We start from the raw sequence: 20,362 nt of genomic DNA on the forward strand, positions 1-20,362 counted from the left end.
GAGATCTTATGAGTATTTGCTGGCACTAGCACTGAAGCTATTTCTCGTATCTGTGTAGCCGTTCGCTCTCGGTGGTACGAATCATGGTAGTGTATGACATTCTGCCGCTAATAAAAACAACACATACAAGAAAGACACGAACAAGACAATATGCTGCCCATGTTGTCGTGTTCGTCTCTTTCTTGTGTGTGTTGTTTTTGGCAGCGGCAGAATGACATGCAGTAAGCAATACGAACTAGGACAAGAAGAACATCTTCTCAAGCATCATGGTAGCTTAGCAGGCAGCATTGGTAGCCAGTAGTTCACGTTGGTAAGTTCAGGAATGCGGGTTAGATTCACTGCCATGATTGTCGCCGTTTGACGGGACAAAATGCAAGAACACCCTTATACTGATATTTAGGTGCTGAGTAAGAAACTCCAGCTGACAAAATTATTTCACTGAGGAGTGATTCACACTGATATCGTGGTCTCGGAAAATAACACGCAAGAATTATTATTATGTAGCTTTGGCGGTGGCGCAACACTGTACTCTGGGCTCACTGCTAGCTTTTGCTTGCAAAGATCGCCCCGAGGGCTCGGAACACCTGTTAGCTTCTCCTGCCCCACAGCGCTCAAAACAAAAGCAAGCACAATATGACACCACCTCCGGCGATGTCTGGATTCTCATTGGTGTATGAATTACTTGTACGTTTAGAACACATCATTTCGTGTTAAAAAACACCTTGCTCCACTGAAGTTAAAACGCTATCAAAAAAAGCCGAATCACTTTATTACCAGGCAGTGTTGGGTTGAACAAAGGCCTGTGTCTTTGGGAGGAAAAATAACGCTATCAGCTGGCGTCACTACCAAGCAAGAATACCCACCAATATTTCAAGAAACCGTACAATTGCTGCGATTCGCTTATTATTCATCTATTGCGCATATGCGCTGCACGGCGAATAGCGTAACAATGAAGAAAGTGAGGCGCCGAGCGAGGCTTTGTGATTTGAGCTAGCTACGAAAACTCGAGCTAAGTACGCCGTTGGTTAAAGCTTATCTGGTGCAGTCATGCCACAAGAGCACCTTCCCACAGCCCTCATAGTAACGGCTTTTTTAACGCTTCTTAAATGCGTACATGTCGAATACCCAGGTATTGTATTCGTGACTCCTGATATTAGAAAGGTAAGGCGCATCGTCTTTTATATTACTACCAATACTGCCCTCGCACTGCTGCTATCATACACTGTAAGAACAAACTAAGGCTAACACATCGTGTCATATATGACCATTTTGTGGACGTGCGTTGAACGTATCTCAGTGACAATGTTTTTGGCGCCCCGGCAAGCATGTCTTCGCCTGTAATGAAAGCGAGAATGAATAACACTTTTTGTGCAACATCTGAGCTGAATCTTTAGCAGCTTGTAAAGAATAAAGTAATTATCAAATCGTAAAAAAATGGCGGAGTAATGAGACGGCGCCCACTGTGCAATTAGTGTCAAGATAGCTCATATGGAAAACGCATTCTAATTAATGACGTTTACAATGACGGAAACGTGAGTAACTGTGAGTATGCTCTAAATTGTGATATTGTGACCACGGGACAGCAACCATAGGTTAAAAAAAGCAGTAGCGAAATTTCTGACAAAGCAAAAGCAATAAAGACTACTATTCTAAAATATACAACATATTCGTTATACTGCAAATAAGTGCTGGGGTTTTTACCCGCTAAACCCACAATCTGACATGAATCACGCCGTAGAGCAGGCATCCGAATTATTTCGACCAACTGGGGTTCCTCAATGTGAAATGACATCGCTGAGGACACGGGCCTCTCACATTTAGCAGATTAGTTTTTCAGGTTGAGGTGAGACCAATGCTGCAATTTGTATTGCAGGCATCGGTATTTTCAAGCTTGTCCCGTCAACGAAGTGGATCTTATACCACTTTGTTCAGAACGTAGCTAATACCTTAGACACAACATTCTAATGAGTGACTATACGTGATTAAATGTGAACGCTGCCTAAAAGGTGAACATTCAAGGTGTGCTATATTACTTAATTATTTGATATGATTTATATGTTAATGGGAGAATTCAGCTCAAGTTTTATTGCAAACAGCAGCAGCTAACAGCAGCAGCAACCCTAGGCAAGTTAAGGGCGTCCGCTCACAGAAACTGGCGTACCGTAATAATGAAGGCATAATAACTCTTCATGAATGCCCTGCTACATGAAAAAATATCAAGATTGTCAATAACATATAATTTTTCATTTTCTTGTCAGCGAGTGTCGAATATTTGTTATTTTATATGTTAGTAGAAATTTCTCCACTTTAACAGTAACTTCATTAATTATTTCCAAAGGTTCAACTCAGAAGCCACCTTGATACGACCCTAAGAAGGGAGACCGGCAATGGGAAATTTTCAAGAAACATTGTTCGGTTGGAAAGCGCGAATCTGAGAAAACCCAAATTCAATATTTACAGCACGCACTACTTAAGATACCACTAAATGACCATGTTGCCTATTGTTTGCTCTTCTTCTTGAACGAGAAACAGGGAGGAGTCAGTCGCTTCATGTCGCCTACGCTTTTACAGTGAAAGCTGTTATGAGATCATTTCTGGGGCCGTTTTTGGCGCCCTAGTTGTCCGCCGCCGCCGGTGTCCGTAACCACTATCGCTCGAAATAAGGAAAAAAAACGAAATGAGAGAAAAAAAGCGCCAGGCCTGCGCTGAATCCGCAGCACAGTCACAGCAAAAGCTAGAAGAGCGGCGTTTCTAGAGCCCGTTGTAAGCTTTCTTGGGGCTACCAATACAAGTACGCTAGCAAGGTACCCATTACGCCATAAATGACAATTTTTGTGAAGTTGGGAAGCACCTACTAAGCCATTATTCTTCATTGTGCGGAGAAGCGAGGCACCAGCTACACGTCTGTAAGGCATTATGTGCACTTTGTTGACGCGACGACTGATGACGATGAAGAATTATGGCTCATCGCTTTGTAATGGATTAGAAGCTTTAAACGGCCCACCAGTTACGCAATTTGCATTGGGTGACACCCGGTCGCTATTTCCCTCACCCGCCATGCTGTATAACATACGTTGACGTGGGAGGAAAAAGGGGGGGGGGGGGGGCGAAGAACTTTACTGAGACCCGAGGAAATGGATCATGCGTTTATGGGCAGGGCTTCCTTGGCAACCAATACAAGTGCACTTGCAAAGAAACCACTGCGCTATAAATCATTGTAATTTTTGAGAAGTAGGGAAGCAGGCACTATGCCATTTTTCGTCATTCTACGGAGAGCCGTGGTACCTGCTAAACGCATGTAAGGCATTATGCGCACTTTGTTGATGCTGTGCCTGATGACGATGAAGAATTATGAAGAACCCACTCGTTGCGCAATTCGCATTCTGTAACGCCCGGTTACAGAATTCGCGTTGTGCGACGCTTGGGGCTTATTGTACTCTTGAGTCGTATTATCATGTTTGTGTTTTCTACACAGTGTAATAATTTCGTTTTCAACCTGTGGTTCGTATATGTATTAAAATCGCAACTACAATGTGTACGGCGTGTTGTGGCGCACTGCCCGTGAGGTGCCATATCGCCATGTCTACTGCGGTGCTGCTACCGCTCCGACTTTTTATTTTATATTTATTTTCTGCTTTCTTTTTTCTATGGGGCTGTGAACTAGTCAAGCTGTCTGACACAGCTTTTTGTCACAGTCCTTTCTTTCTGTACAACAGAATGGAAAATAAACTTTGACTTTGACTTTCTACCACGCTTCGTTTTTTTTCGTTTTTTTTTTCCTATTTCGAGCGATAGTGGTTAGGGGCACCGGCGGCGGCGGCGACGGACAACTACGGCGCCAAAAACGGCCCCTGAAATGATCTCATAACAGCATTCGCTGTAAAATTCCAGGATGGAACGAGGTTTGAACCTGGGCCCTCTGCGTGGGAGCCCAGTATTCAACCTCGGAGCCATGCCGGTGCTTGAAACTGCTTTGCGAAAAGGTCCTACACAGGCTTCATGTCAGGAAGGAACCACATTAACATATGCAATATAGCGTGGTAGAAGAGTACAATAAGCACCAAGCGTCGCACAACGCGAATTCTGTAACTGGGTGTCACACAATGCGAATTGCGCAACGAGTAGGTTGTTGAATGCTTCCAACCAATTACAAAGGGCTCCGCATAATTCTTCATCGTCTGCAGGCACATCATCAACAAAGCGCATAATGCTTTACATGCGTTTAGCAGGTACCACGGCTCTCCGTATAATGACGAAAAATGGCGTAGTGGCGGCTTCCCTACTTCTCAAAAATTACAATTATTTATAGCGTAGTGGGTTCTTCGCAAGTGCACTTGTATTGGTTGCCAAGGAAGCCCTGCCCATAAACGCATGATCCATTTCCTCGGGTCTCAGTAAAGTTCTTCGCCCCCTCCCCCTTTTCCTCCCACGTCAACGTATGTTATACAGCATGGCGGGAGAGGGAAATAGCGACCGGGCGTCACCCAATGCAAATTGCGTAACTGGTGGGCCGTTTAAAGCTTCCAATCTATTACAAAGCACTGAGCCATAATTCTTCATCGTCATCAGTCGTCGCGTCAACAAAGTGCACATAATGCCGTACAGACGTGTAGCTGATGCCTCGCTTCTCCGCAGAATGAAGAACAGCGGCTTAGTAGGTACTTCCCAACTTCACAAAAATTGTGATTTATGGCGTAGTGGGTACCTTGCTAGTTTACTTGTATTAGTAGCCCCGAGAAAGCTTACAACGGGCTCTAGAAACGCCGCTCTTCTAGCTTTCGCTTTGACTGTGCTGCGGTTTCAGCGCAGGCCTGGCGCTTTTTACGGATTCAGAGCTATGAAGACCTCATAATATTTGGTTGCTGGGCGGGTCTATGCGGTTTGCCTCTGCAACAGGCGTCCAGCTTACCAAGCTCTCTGTTGAAGCTCGATTCTAGCGAAGCCATAGCGTGGAATACAGTTCTCAGGAGTGCAGACTCCGCCTTCGGGGATACCTTGAAAATTAAATCATTCAATGAATCATTTGCATTTTGCGTGAGCATCCTCGAAAATTGTGCAAGTATGTCTGGCGTACTGTGCCTGTCGGACCTGCGCACTAGCTGCTTTGTAATGTCCTCTGCAACGCGAACTACCATGAGCTGTCACGAATTCTTGAAATTTCCAAACATATATTACAAGACGCTGGGCGCGTCGTTGTTCAACCATAATATTGTTGCGTGGTTTTACCTACGCTAAGAGGGCATAGTGGGCTATACCCTGAAAAGGGAGCTGAAAAAGAAGTGAAGTCGACGTTGTGTTGTGAGCTGTGCTGTAGCTTGATACTGACACAGTATTGTATTTTCCCCGTAACATTCTTGGTGGAGCTGCGGGGTACTTTTTTTTTGACGACGGAGCTCCGCAGTGGACGCCTCCTTAAGTCTGCAACCATGGCTCCGGGTGAAGACACGCCTTCGCCAGCTACATCGGCAACATCTCCGACAACAACAACCCAGTACGTCGCTTTAACGCAACCCCGTGACCCCGGCACCTTTACCGGGGAGAACAACATCGATGTGGACAAGTGGCTCAGCATGTACGAGCGCATCAGCAAGCAATATGGCTGGGATCCAACCGTTATGCTGGCAAATGTCATCTTCTACCTCGACAAAACCCCTCGCGTCTGGTCTGAGACCCACGAGCACGAAGTCACAAGCTGGGACATGTTTAAACAACAGCTCCGTGACCTTTTCGGCAACCCATTTGGTCAACAGCTTGCTGCACGGAAAGAATTGGCCGTACGTACTCAAACGTAAACCGAGCCCTACTTGACCTATATTCAAGAAGTGTTAGCCTTGTGTCAAAAGGTTGACCACAACATGTCCGAGGCTGACAAGATTCCACACATTTTGAAGGGTATCGCAGACGATGCGTTCAATCTGCTCGTTTTTACCAATGTCACGACCATCGACGCCGTAATTAAGGAGTGTCGCCGCCTGGAACAAGCGAAGAGTCGGCGCATTCCGCACCCGTTCCATCGTCTCCCCAACACCGCTGCAACATCGTCTTGCGAAGGAACCCCTTTTCAGCCGTCCAACAACTGACGATGTGACACGCATCGTCCGACGCGAACTCGAGGCTGTGTGCCCGGCTGCCCATAAACCGACGTTGTCCGAGACACCGGCCTCAGCTGTCGCCCTGATCCAGGCCGTTGTCCGCCAGGAATTCGCCAACCTGGGTCTGTGTTCCACTGTATGTGCCATGAACAATACTGACACCTCCTAGCCTCTGAGACAACACGCCGCCGTCAGTACCCTGTTCGTTCCAGGAGCCCTTCTGAATGGCGAACAGCAGATGATAAGCCGATCTGCTTCCGCTGTGGTCGTGCAGGCCACGTTGCTCGTTACTGTCGCAGTCAGTGGCCCTCTACTCCTCCTAGCCAGTATCCCGCTTACAACGGCCCCTTCCGCACAATGAATCGCCGCTATCCGAACCGCACTGAGTCTTCAGCATTCGCCGCCCCTGAGGACTATGGCCGCACCTTCCCATCGTCGCCGCCTCCAAGCCGTTCCTCTCGCTCACCAACGCGCCGCCGCTCGCCCTCGCCGTCATTTAGCCGCCGCATGTCTCCGGAAAACTAGGCTGCGCAGCTTCTGGAGGTGAAGCTGCCCTGTCGACGTTAACCAAAAATCCTCTGTTGCCCTTACGTCTACACCAGAACACACTTGAAGTACATGTTGATGGCACTCCTGTTCAAGCTTTGATCGACACAGGCGCTCACGTCTCTGTCATGAGTGCGGATTTTCGTCGTCGCATGAAGAAGATTCTGACGCCACCCTTGACGAATGTGGTACAAGTCGCGGATGGCGGCACCGTTCCTGTCGTTGGGATGTGTACAGCTCAGCTTACCGTTGCCGGTTATCAGGTGGTCGTCCTGTTTACTGTCCTTGCCACATGTCCCCACGACCTCATACTTGGGCTGGATTTTCTGGCAACCAACTCTGCGCTTATTGATTGCTCCGCCGGTATGCTGCGCCTTGAACTGCCACAACTCAGTGACCCCCCGTCCCAACCTTCGTGCCGATTACATTGCAGCGACATTATTCATCTGCCCCAGCAATCTGTTACGTACGTCGATATGTTGTGCTCACCAGCTGTGCCAGACGGTGACTACTACGCTGCGCCTCTTCCCGACTTGCTGCTCACGCATTGTGTTGCTGTTCCCTATACGGTTCTCAGCATCACGGCTAACAGAACCTGGCTACCAGTGGTAAATTTCGGCTTCGCAAATCAAGTGCTCCCACAAGGCATTTCCGTAGCCCACCTTTGTTCGCTACTAGATTCACCGGTCGAATCTTTTGCCTTGGATGCCGCTGTTCCTACGCAGCGGACGCAACCGACAACCAATTGTGGCAGCCGTCAAATTTTTAACATGATCGCCGCAGACCTTCCACCTGAACACGTTGAAGCCCTCCAGCGCGTTCTCGGGTCCTACCGGGACATTTTTGATTTCGGTGACCGACCTCTAGGGCAGACGTCCGTTGTCCAGCATCGCATACACACAGGTGATGCCAACCCTGTTCACCGCCGCCCCTACAGAGTGTCTGCGTCTGAGCGGAGCGTCATCCAACAGGAAGTAAATAAGATGCTAGCGAAGGACATTATAGAGCCGTCCTCCAGTCCCTGGGCGTCTCCGGTAGTGTTAGTTAAAAAGAAGGACGGATCGTGGCGCTTTTGTGTGGACTATCGCCATCTCAACAACATCACAAGGAAAGACGCCTGCCCTCTACCTTGAATTGACGACGCCCTTGATTGTCTGCATGGTGCCGCGTACTTCTCTTCCATCGACCTCCGTTCCGGATATTGGCAGATCGCTGTGGATCCCGCGGACCGAGAGAAGACGGCCTTTGTAACACCCGGCGGCCTTTACCAGTTCAAGGTCATGCCTTTCGGCCTATGTAATGCCCCAGCCACATTCGAACGAATGATGGATTCTCTGCTTCACGGATTCAAGTGGTCTACGTGTCTATGTTATTTAGACGACGTAATTGTGTTTTCGCCCACGTTCGAAACGCACCTTGAGAGACTCTCAGCAATTCTTGAAGTGTTCCGTCTCGCCGGACTTCAGCTTAATTCGTCCAAGTGCCGGTTCGGCCGTCGCCGCATTACGATTCTTGGGCATATTGTTGATGCCCCCGGCGTACAACCTGATCCGGAAAAAATTCGAGCCGTGAAGGACTTCCCTGTGCCGAAAACTGCCAAAGATGTTCGCAGCTTTGTGGGACTCTGCTCCTACTTTCGGCGGTTTGTCAAAGACTTCCCCGAAATTGCTAGACCTCTCACGCACCTGCTCAAACAAGACACGCCCTTTAACTGGGGTCCCTTGCAAGCACCAGCTTTCTCCAAGCTTGTCACACTGCTTACATCATCCCCTGTCCTGGCCCACTTCGACCCTGCCGCGCCAACCGAAGTCCGCACTGACGCCAGTGGTTACGGAATCAGCGCTGTGTTGGCCCAGCGACAACGTGGGCAGAATCACGTGATAGCTTATGCTAGCAGGCTGCTGTCCACTTCGGAGCGCAATTATTCAATCACGGAGCGCGAATGCCTCGCTCTGGTATGGGCAGTTGCGAAATTTCGCCCTTATTTATACGGCCGACAGTTTACAGTGCTCACCGACCATCATGCCCTTTGTTGGCTCGCCTCTTTGAAAGATCCCACAGGTCGTCTCGCTCGGTGGGCACCCCGTTTGCAGGAGTATACCTACACGGCCGTGTACAAGAGTGGAAAACTGCACCAAGATGCGGATTGCCTATTCCGCTACCCTGTGGCTGACCGGCCCTCTACGAGCACTGCCTCGATCGACTGCGTATTTTCCCTCTCCCAGCTGCTTCGCCTCGGCGACGAGCAGCGTCGGGATCCACATATCAGTCAAATAATGCAACGGCTACGATCCTCCCCGCACGACGCCTCTGTACGCATGTTTGCCTTCAAAGATGACACCTTATATCGGCGTAATTTGTCACCCGCCGGACCCGCTCTACTGCCGGTCGTACCAAAGCACCTGCGTTCCACAGTCCTCCACGAGCTTCATGACGCCCCAACCGCTGGTCACCTTGGCGTTTCTCGCACGTATGACCGTGTGCGCCGCCGCTTCTACTGGCCTGGCCTTGCACGCTCTGTGCGGCGTTATGTCAACGCCAGCGAAGTTTGTCAGCGCCGCAAGAAGCCGTCGGGAATTCCTGCTGGGTATCTTCAGCCTATCGACATCCCACCGGAGCCCTTCTTCCGAGTCGGTTTGGACCTTCTCGGTCCCTTTCCAACATCCACTTCAGGAAACAAGTGGGTTGCCGTTGCTACCGATTACGCGACCCGCTACGCAATCACGTGAGCCCTTCCAACCAGCTGCGCTACAGACGTCGCTGATTTTTTACTTCGGGATCTTATTTTAGTGCACGGTGCCCCACGACAACTGTTGACAGACCGAGGCCGTACTTTGCTTTCTCAAGTGATTGACGATATCCTGCGTTCCTGTTCCACCCAGCATAAGCTCACCACCTCTTACCATCCCCAGACAAACGGGTTGACAAAGCGCTTAAACCGGACCCTGACAGACATGCTTTCGAAATACGTGTCGACCGACCATCGTGACTGGGACCTTGCACTGCCCTACGTGACGTTCGCGTACAATTCCTCCCGGCACGACACCGCTGGATACTCACCGTTTTACCTTTTGTTTGGACGCGAACCAACGTTGCCATTGGATACCTTTCTTCCGGCTGCTGCAGAGTCGACCACGGAATACGCACGCGACGCTATCCCGCGCTGACCACGCCCGTCAGCTTGCCCGCAACAGATTGACGGCTTCTCAAGAAACACAGAAGCACCGTTACGACGAGCGGCATCGTGACGAACGTTTTCCAACGGGTTCCCTCGTTCTTCTCTGGTCCCCAACGCGACGTGCCGGCCTCTCTGAGAAGCTACTTTCTCGATACACGGGGCCATACCGCGTGCTTCGACAAGTGACAGACGTTACATACGAAATTGTCCCGGCTAATCCTACAAACTCTTCTCCTCTGTTATCCCGTGACGTCGTCCACGTATCCAGGCTCAAGCGTTACCACCCACCTTCTGCTGTGGTCCCATAGACGCGCCGGGTCGGCGCTTTTGCCGCCGGGGGTTGTGTTGCGTGGTTTTACCTACGCTAAGAGGGCATAGTGGGCTATACCCTGAAAAGGGAGCTGAAAAAGAGGTGAAGTCGACGTTGTGTTGTGAGCTGTGCTGTAGCTTGATACTGACTCAGTATTGCATTTTCCCCGTAACAATATAGTAAGATCTTCGTATGTGGCAATTCCTCTGGACGATGAGATCACACGATAGAGTTGATAGTCCTCTTTTTTTGCATAGGAATAATTTAATCAACGGAACAAAATACATGCACGCACATGTTATTTACTCGGTGCATTCACCCGTTGAAATAAAAACAAAACTCATTTCGCCATTCCCGTCAATTGAGACATGTAGAGCGCCTTGTGAAATTGGATGTTATCTCAACGAAAGAGACTTTTAATAATAAGCAGCACACTGTAACCGAAATTGGAACTTAAAATTGGAGGGGGTTGAGTTTACCAGAAGCTCAACGTTGTCGCTTTTCTTTCTCTCAGCAGTATTCATAACGTGTAAAATCTTTCATCTCGATTAAAGTGCACACATCCCCTGTAAGATAGCTAAATCGAACGCGCGACGTTCGGTTCTTGGAGCCGGCGCCTTCTTACAACGGCTTTACAAACTGTGGTGCGATTGTTCGGTGAATATGTAGTCCAACTGCTGTCCTCCAACTTCAGTTTCACTGTTGGTTTATGTATGTCAAGGCTAAATGGGACAAAAAGTAGACGATTTTGTCATGTCATTTCGAGAAAGTTAATTTCAGGATCCCTTCAGCACTTAATCCTGCCTTGCAAGAGGTGGAAATATTTTGACTTTCCTGCAGTTTGTTTGCGAATTCTACTGCTTTTCCATATGTCGCCTGTGGCTAAAAGAAGCTGGAGCAAAGGTTTTTGAACAATGGTATATATTTTCCATTGTGGTTAACTGCTATGCTGCTATGCAGCCGTTCCATAAGAACAAAGTTTACTAGTGCTTCTAGCGGCAAGGACAATTTATGAAGGCGCGGTAAAGTTATTGTATGTTTGTACAGAGCGCATAGCAAGCTGACTAGGTGCGGCTATTTTTTATTGTTTGATTATAATAATGGTTATGGTCGTGAAAATAGCGACTTGATAATCGCAAAGGAAGCCTGGAATACAAGACACGCTTGGAAGAGAACAGACCACTATGCACTTTTTCAAGCGTTTTTTATAACATCCCTGCAGTTGGACGTAGACCCGCGCACGCGCGAATTGTCTGCCGTAAATAATCCTTATGTATCCTTGGAGTAATTTCAGTGCAAAGACACAATAGCACGTTTTTCTGGTTTCTCGCTCTGATTATGGTCAATGAAAATTAAAGCGATGCATTTTTGGAATTCTACCGACATCAACACGAGTGCCTCATACTGACCCATATTGGTGGACCTTTAGATGTCTTGTGCCATATACAAAACTACTCCAACTTTTTTTTTTCTATTGACCTAGTGCTCCGTTCTGCATTAAGATCTTTTTTTCTTACAAGATGCAGCAGGTGTTTTCACACTTACAAAATGCCACAAGTTGATATTTCACAAAACTACCGCTATCTGTGTCTGAAGTCGCTTATTGACACGATTGAACCTGACAATAAATAGTTTACAGGTTCATGCGCAAATTAGATCTCGTTTCCAACAGCAAAACAGGATAGTTCTAAATTTATTGATATTAGTAGTGTGCAGTCAATCCAAACAGAAAATAAATGTGCGCGAGAAGCGCTGTCCACAACCGGTATTTCTGTCGCCTTTTGTAACAAAAAAAAATGCGCGTAAAATATTTTACCTGCCAAAACCACAACATTGTTATTGGGCACAATATAGTGGGCACTCCTTCATTACGACTCCCTGGGGTCCCTTAACGTGGACACAATATCTAAGATGCCGGGCAGCGAACACCCGTCCTCGAGGGTGGCAGCGCTACACCTTACATGCTAAGCTACTACGGTTAGTTAAAAATAAAAAAAGAAAGTTCACCGACGATTACGATACTGCCTAATGTGAATTCTGAGCACCGCTTAGTGTTGGGGCAAGGCGAACTGTTGAAGTTTTGACTTTCAGTATCGACTACGCCATAAATCATAATTTTTGTGAAGTAGGCCGGCACCTGCTACGCGATTATTCGTCCTTCTGCGGATGAGTGTGATATGAGTGAGATGCCGTTTACACATGTGTAAGGTATTATGTGCACCTTGTTCATGCTGCATGTGGCTGATGTCGATGAAGAATTATGGCTGAGCATTTTGCAGTGGGTGGGAAGCAATAAACCCCACACTCGTTGAGCAATTAGCATAGTGTGACGTCTGGTTGTTATTTCACTCTTCGGTCACACTATATTACATAGCTGAAGGCGATTTATTGCTCGACATGACGCCTGTATAGGGTCTTTTTGCTAATGAGTTTCAAGCACTAGCGTGGCTCCGTGCTACAATACTCGACTGCCACACGGAGGGCCCTGGTTGGAATCCCATTCGATCGTGGATATTTTTTTCATCCTATTTTTTTCATATCTATCGGTTACTTTTTTATGTATATCGGTTACGCCACCAACAGCGATGCCGCTCAACGCAGGAACGAACGCCTAGGAGCTGCGCTCTCGGACACTTGGAGGACGTTAGTGCTTCGCCTTCAAGAGTAGAACGCGATACCGTAATTGGTTCCTGCTCGCATCGCCTTCTAAAACGCTAACCTAGCTTCGCTTCTCGGTGGACTCCGTGGCACTAGGAAAGGAACTCTGTACGCGTAACATTGGCTGTTTCAGGCTATCCTAGAACGCCTACTGCGAGTAGACTTGCCAAGTCCCCACTACGGCATAATGCTTCCTTTGGCTAATTGACGAAGTACCCACTACAGGTCCGTAAGGCAACACGTGCACACCTGGAGCTGCACGTGTTATGGATGCTGTTGCTAATAATGCTCGTGAACTATGCCTGCGCACTCCGTAATTGGTGGGCCTTCAAACCAACCTGTCGTTGCGCAACGCACATGTTCTGACACCTGGTGCGATTTTACCTTCTTCTACGCAATATTGCGTGCGTTAAGGACACTCGTCGTACTACGTGACATTCGTATAGAGATTTTCCCCGAAACTGTTTCAAGCATAGAGTTTCCTAAAATTAACTAGAGGGGACTCTGGCGCTGCGATCGTTCAGCTACCATGGGAATGATGGGTAGTACACAAATTTGCCTAGTCTTCGTGCTTGCGGCTTCAAACGCACTTGTGGCTTTGTTTATTGCTGTGTTTTGGCGTTCGTTTCGGATAAAAGAATAGACCGTTGTGAACTTCGTGACCAGATTTGAATTGCTGAGCCTAAAGAAGTTAAAGTGGCGAAGTGAAACTGCTGACTTTTGCTCAACTTTGTTTTTCGACAAAGCGGATGCAGCCGACGCGGAGCCAAACGGAGCCGAAAGTACGAAGTTTAGACGAATTTGTGTACTACCCATCATTCCCATGCTGGCTGAAGCGTCATGCGTTGCAGCTCCCATAGACACTAGCGCCAGAGATCCCTCTAGTAAGTATTGTAGGAAACTCTATGGTTTCAAGCAGTGCCGTGGCTCTGTGGTAGAACACCTGCTTGCCACGCAAAAGCCGTGGGTTGGATTCCCACTTCAACGGATTGTTTTATTATTTATTTTGGCTCACGTACATTTATTAACTTTTTATTCAATATTTAATTATTTTTATAATTTATTGCTTTTTGCTCATGAACAACGCTGACTTTTCGCTTAGAAGCAACGACGCCGACGCCAGAATTTCTGCTAAACGACTTCCTTAACGCTATTGCGTCAACAACCAGACCAAACGTCAACATACCAGCTTAACTTGATCCTAGGTAGCGTATTATTTGAGAGGTGCATATAACAGAACTCTGCAGATAATGATGAATCCGCTGCATGAGGGAAATGAGGTACGTCAGGCGACAGGAGAAACTTTCCTTCGCGAAAGTGGAGCATTGGAAACATTTTAGAGCGAGAGCCGTTATGAGATCAGAACAGCCGATTTTAGTGGCGTACTTGTCCGCCGCCGCTGTTCTTAACGGTTATCGGGCACAACGAGAACAAAAAAGTACGCTTGATCGAACGGGATTCGAACTCAGGCCCTCTGCATGGCAGTCGAGCACTCTACCACAGAGCCACACCGGCGCTTTGAACTCCGTCACAAAAAGACCCTTTGGAGGCTTCATGCTGGACAAGGAATCACGTTAACGGATGTAATACAGTGCGGCAGAAGAGTAAAATAACAATAAGATCTCCCACAATGCAAATAGCATAATTAGTAGGTAGTTTAGCACTTCGCACTCATTACAAATGGCTCAGCCATAATATTTCATGGTCTTCAGCCACAGAATCAACAAAGGGCACATAATGCCTTATAGGTGCGCTGTGGGTACCACGCTTCTCTGGAGAATGAATAATAGCATAATGGTCATTTAGCCACTTCCCAAAATTATGATTTCTGATGTAGTGGGTACCTTGCAACTGTACTTGTAGTTGTTACCCCAAGAGAGACCCTAGAAAGGCCGTTCCTCCAGCGTTTGCTGTGACTGTAATGCTTGCGCCGCGCAGGCCTGGCGTTCTTTCAAGAAGGCTGCAAATGGCCTGCATGCATTTGATTAGTTGTAGAACGCAGTAGGTCATTGCATGAACCAGCTCAGTGCACTGAGATGACACGTGATAGTAGCAGTACAAATATGCTTGGCTGCTAAATAAGGCAAATAGTTTTTTTTTTTCATTGTTGCACTGTGGCATTCTACATCTGAGCCCATACTAAATGGCATATCCACTGCAAACGCCGGGAATCTAATTTCTTAAACTACCGGATTCGTAGGTTTATGTGCGCTGTGACCCACGTGCACATTCGAATTCGACCACTCTAACGACTTACAAATAAGTATGCATGTACAGTCAGGTATTAGCGTGCCTTATGACGTCAAAAAAAGTACTTTCTCACTGCCCGTGATGCAAGCTAGGATGGGTTTGAGGTCATTTGTTGTAGTTTTTTTCGAACGTCTGCCCTCAGGCATAACTCTTGCGAATGGGTTTTCTCAGTATGTATTCAGTAGTAATGCACCAAGTAATCACTTTGCCTGGCTGATCGCGCCCACTTGCTAAGCTACTCCGAGTGAAAAATTTCTGAAAATTCTTTCTGCATTTGAAAAGGGTGAAATGGGCTCTACCCTCGGCATGCGTTCAGTAATCTCGGAGATAACGCAACACGTTTTCTAGGAAAGAGAACCATAATGAATGGGTTGCGTGAATATCGGGCATGCACGTTAGCTAGTTTTATATAAAATGCCTGCTGCGCACAGCTCTAAGTATCAGGTGCAGAGCTTGTCAGACAGAGAATAACCTCCTAGCTCATCAAAAAATAAACTCTCAGGCAAAGGGGAAAAGCAAACTTTGCTATTTCCGCATGACTGAGTTCGTATATTGAATTAGTCCCGCTAAGCAAACACAAGGAACTTGAGCTTGGATTTGCACCTTTCCTACTACCAGAACACCCACGCTCATGTCAGAGTTTTTCCAGTTTGTAGGCACAAGAGAACCAATATGGACGCTCTTCGAGACAGGAGGCAGTCGTGTAGAATGCAAGGTGGACGTAACGCTCGCTATGAATGACAGAACGGTTTTATTCAGAAGGCTGTACATCTATGGAGGAAAGAAGTAAGATATTTGCACTGTGAGACTAACAACTATGCGGTGGAGCCTGTACAGCCTGCTTCGTTTACAGATATGCTGACAATCAATGGGGAGTCCTTGACAACGTCTACAAAGAGAGGATGCGCATTTGGCCTGAAGGTAAGTGATAATTTAATGAAGTGATTTTTTCTAATATTGCTTGTAGATGCTGATGATTGCATAATTAAACCTGTAAGTAATTACATCATAACTGAAGCAATCGCAAGGACACCATTTTTCTGATTTTTATTTTACAGCATTTGATTATTTCTGAAAAAGTTATATGTAGCGTTATTTAACAAAAAAATATACTAAGAAATAACTTGGCCAGCGAATAAAGTGACATCCTACAAAATCGTCAGGACGTTGACGGACAATATCGACACGCCACTGTAACTGAGAAAGCGTGCATTGAATTACAGACTACGTGCATTGATATACAGATAAACTGACTAGTGCTTGGTTTTGGTTATTGCAGGCCCAACCTTTTACCAGATTGAGCAGGTGACCTTTATGTCTCGTGACTACAGCTGCGCAGTGGTTATGACGACGTTGATTGGTACACATGTCGTCATCGGTAAGTTTTCTGTTTCAAATGATAAATAAGCTATAATGCAACTGAGTAGTATTTGCTGTATTAACACTTAGCACGAGTGGCTCGTAGTCGTAAAGGAACTTCTAAGCTCTGGACACTTAAGGAAAAATCAAAACGAGAGAAATTACGCCGGCGTTTTTGTGTCGTCGCGAGTTGACCGTATTTTAAGGTTTGTTTAACAAGCAATATTATAGTGAAAATCAAGAATTTCACGCAATCCCATATGGTCGGCAGGAGGCATTCTAAGCCACTGAAGTTTATTGCGAACACCGATCAAGAAATAACAAAAGAAAAACACGGCGGATCCCTCTGTCATAGAAATCGGTATAACACGAAAGTAAAACGTGACGTAGTTGAGCGTTTGTTGTGCATTGTTTCGCCCCGAGGGCGAAGGAATGAATGCTATAGCGACAAGTTGTAATGTCACGCGAAGAAAGGCAAGCAGCTCGAAACTTGCAACGTGCTGCTCAAGCAGAAAGTACGCACGGAACGAACATACAGACGATGAGCGCGAACTAACAACTGTCACAGCTCGACAGTTAAAGCGCGCTGGTCAAATACAAAGGGGGACGCACGAAACGAACGCACAAGTATACACCGGATGAGCGCGAACTGTCACAGTTGTAACTTGTTTGTAAGCAGCGTGCTTCTTTCGCAAAAGCGGCCGCTGGAGTGAGCGAAGTGACCCTTCGTGCTCTCTGTAACTTCAACGCAAACTTGCGGTAGACGTACAAGATAAGCGCGCGCGCACGAGCGACCACGCCCTGTAGAGGCGCACGCTCATCTCAACGCGTGGGGCGACGACCTTTAAAGCGCTCTTCGAGCCCTTCGCGCCATATCGCTAGTGATAACGAAAACACACTGATGTACCCCGATATCTGAGTACCGCCACCGGCAAATGGTTCATATAAATAGCACGCCGTTAGTATGACGAAGAACGTGCCGTCTGTGGCGGAGTTGTTTCGCGCTGCGCGTTGGGGATCGAGGGGTCGTAAGTTCGACTCCCGCCGACGGAACTTTACCTTCTAGATTTTTTCTTTGCCATATGTTAGTCTTCATATTTGACAACTTCATATCCGTGATGGAAATGCGTCAGTGGAGACGTGGTGGACCCCGGCTAGAGTGTACTAGAACAGGGGAGTGCTCGGAACGGCCGCAGCACCAATGTACAGAAAGTGAAGCCCAAACAGAGTCAATCCACCCGCAGCGCTGCGATCGGTAGTCTGCAATGTGTCGTCGTTTAAGAGTTGCGCGCGGCTCCGGCAAAGTGGTGCAGGGGTAGAACGCTTGCTTCCCACTCAAAAGGCCCGGGATCGAATTGCAGCTGTAGACGGTGAGTTTTTATTCTCAGTGGCACCTTTTAAAGCTGCGTTGGCTATTTACTGTCTTTCTTAAAATTAGCCTCTGTTGCTACGTATTGCTACAAAAATAACGTAAAATGTGAAATCTTGTTCCGAGTCTCGTCTTCGCGAAAATCTCGGAGGCCACACTTTACGTTTTTGTTGAATCCCGGGCGGTGGCGCTGCAAATAACTGCGCTCGCTCCCAAATTTCTTCTATTTTACTTCACATTTCGCGTTACTTTTTGGACCAACGCGTAGCAACTTAAGCTAGTTTTAAGAAACAAAGGAAAACCAATACAGCTACAAAAGGTGACACTAAGAATAAAAACCCACCATCTGCAGCTGCGATTCGAACCCGGGCCGTTTGAGCGGGAAGCGGGCATTCTACCCCTGCACCATTTCGGTGGAGCCGCGCGCATCTCTTAAACGACGACACATTGCAGACTACCGATCGCAGCGCTGCAAGCGGATTGACCCTGTTTGGGCTTCACTATTCGAAGCTCGTTCCGGGCACTCCCCTGTTCCAGTACACCCTATCCCGGCATAAAACACTCTCGTGTTAAAATGGCCGCCGTCCCGCCATGCGAACGTGAATATCCAGCGAAGCTGTATCAAACACCACACATGTTGATGGAGGGGTATGTTTTATCACTACTTTGCAGTAATGGTAGCGATAATCGCTTTGTGGTCGCTGTGGTAGACCATGATTGGTTCCGCGACCATTTCCAGCAAGAAGAATTTGTTCCTTTTGTCAAGCATTGTCTTCACGCTGTTCTTTTGGTGTCTTTAATTTCCGTTGTCTACGCATGCCAGTCTTAGGATGAACTGAATGATGTGCTAGACGGGTCTCCCTTTTATGCTTGAAAGCGTGAAACACACGAAGGGAGAAGGAAGGGCCGTTTGACGTCATTCGAAGCCCTTGTGTGAAGTGCAAATCAGCTGTGTCCACGCCAAACGTCCTAGCCATTCGGGCGACCATCTCAAATGTAGTCTTAAAATATTGTGCTCATTTAGTGCATTGAAAACAGTGAATAGCTAGAACATTTCGGAGGGAAGCATTTTATTGGTCACGTGGCAGCATTCCGAAATTCGCAGAATGTCGTGCGAGTGTGGTTTGTCACAAAAATTATTCTGAGAGTATGCTTTCTTGCTTCAATACCAAAGTTGGTTTAGATATTAAGCAAAGGCGTTTGGGTGAGGTGTTCGAAGCTCGATAATATTGCTCCAATGTTTCTGCCATATACTCCTACAGAAATGTCGCCGAAATATTAAATGTTTGCATTTTTTTCCGTGAAAATATTTACATATTTACATATGTGAGTAGTTATTACTTACTTTACAGAAAGTATGTCTTGCGTTACAAATGTTCTCAGACCAGTGATGTTTGTAAATTTTGCGCGAAAAAAAATCACAATATGAGAAAATCATTATTTTGGTCCACCCTGAAATGCAATTTACACCACGTGGTGCTCCAATGAAAAATCAGCTTTACACCTGTATCAAAAGCAAATAACCAGTTCTTCTCATGTGGCAAGTTTTGTCATTACAATTTCTGTTTTAAGGACCAAAAATAATTCTCAAGCTCCGCACTGACGGCAATGCGTACTTAAAAAATGGAGGGAATGGCGTTCTAGAATGACATCTTCATCCTGTAAACAAAAAAAAAAGTCGCTATCGTTGTGTTCTGACTGGATATCTGAACTTTCTGTGCACGCATGCACCTTTGCCTTTTTATACCAATGCATCCTGCACAATGAGCCAGCGTGCGTTGCTATCTCTTCTATACATATATTTACCACTTCGTAAAATAAAACAAATGCTGGAAATTAGCGCTGTGTCAGCGTCGTTCCTTTTCTGTCCTTGTTCGTTTAGTCCACTAAGTAAATGAATACGCATTACCAACATGCCCAAGCTTAAGCGATTTCATGTTTTCTTGCTAGCTCCCATCCGCTGGTACGAACTTCGTGTGCGAAATTCTTCCCTTGTCACGGGACCTCGCCTAGAGTGTTTGCGGGAATTCAAGAATGTGCTGTACCCGAGGCGCCTTGTTTACTCGCCGGACTGCCAGAGAATTCTTGCCTATGCCCCACTGGCGGACATGCAATCTAAATGAATAAAACAATGTGGCCAATGAATAAAGAAAGCAGGCATCTCTTCTTTTTCTATTGTCATTTCGGGCTGCCGCCACAGGGCTTCAAGCTGTCACTTCTAACCGCGCCTGCGCCTGTGCCTCAAGAAGACTGCACCATCAGACCTCGCCGAGGTGTCTCTGACTCAAGTATCACACTTCCTAGCACTATCCTCGTCATTTTTACCAAGCTTTACCACTCAGCCATTCTTAACAATTCCTTCTTCGGCACAGGCACTTCCACGTGACAGAGATATTACCTGAAGGAAAGATTACATTTCAGGGCCCGTTTTTCTTAGTTGGGCACAATAATACTGAGAACTAGCAGACAATATTGCCAAGGAAAGTCACGTGCGTAGCGTCACGTGCTACGTGATGCCAAAATGGAGATAAAGAGTGTTCCACACTCGCCGCAATGGTTGCGATCGGCGCTGACTAACACTCCTAGGTTTAAATGCAGAT

At 47.0% G+C, this 20,362-nt stretch overlaps 1 protein-coding gene across 3 annotated transcripts; it reads left to right on the forward strand.

Moving 5' to 3' along the window:
- Positions 1 to 910: 910 nt before the first annotated feature.
- LOC119373911 (uncharacterized) lies at positions 911 to 19,923 on the forward strand. Of its 3 annotated transcripts, XM_037643977.2 has the most exons (5): positions 918 to 1,161; positions 15,684 to 15,820; positions 15,888 to 15,955; positions 16,314 to 16,412; positions 19,713 to 19,923. In XM_037643977.2, exons 1-5 carry the CDS (start codon positions 1,048 to 1,050, stop codon positions 19,883 to 19,885), a joined length of 591 nt encoding a protein of 196 aa, XP_037499905.1. In that variant the 5' UTR covers positions 918 to 1,047; the 3' UTR covers positions 19,886 to 19,923. The 3 variants fall into 3 exon arrangements, with proteins under 3 accessions (XP_049276310.1, XP_037499906.1, XP_037499905.1); XM_049420353.1 differs by lacking the exon at positions 16,314 to 16,412 and having other exon boundaries at positions 911 to 1,161; XM_037643978.2 differs by lacking the exon at positions 15,684 to 15,820 and having other exon boundaries at positions 917 to 1,161.
- The last annotated feature ends 439 nt before the right edge of the window (positions 19,924 to 20,362 follow it).

Source organism: Rhipicephalus sanguineus, chromosome 11 (assembly GCF_013339695.2).
Source record: "Rhipicephalus sanguineus isolate Rsan-2018 chromosome 11, BIME_Rsan_1.4, whole genome shotgun sequence".
Classification (NCBI taxonomy): domain Eukaryota; kingdom Metazoa; phylum Arthropoda; class Arachnida; order Ixodida; family Ixodidae; genus Rhipicephalus; species Rhipicephalus sanguineus.

Excerpts from the sequence above, each read along its gene's own strand:
- LOC119373911 (XM_037643977.2), top strand. The coding sequence starts at position 1,048 with ATGCCACAAGAGCACCTTCCCACAGCCCTCATAGTAACGGCTTTTTTA. Across the intron at positions 1,162-15,683 it reads TGACTCCTGATATTAGAAAG|TTTGTAGGCACAAGAGAACC; the intron begins GTAAGGCGCATC and ends GAGTTTTTCCAG. Across the intron at positions 15,821-15,887 it reads TACATCTATGGAGGAAAGAA|ATATGCTGACAATCAATGGG; the intron begins GTAAGATATTTG and ends CTTCGTTTACAG.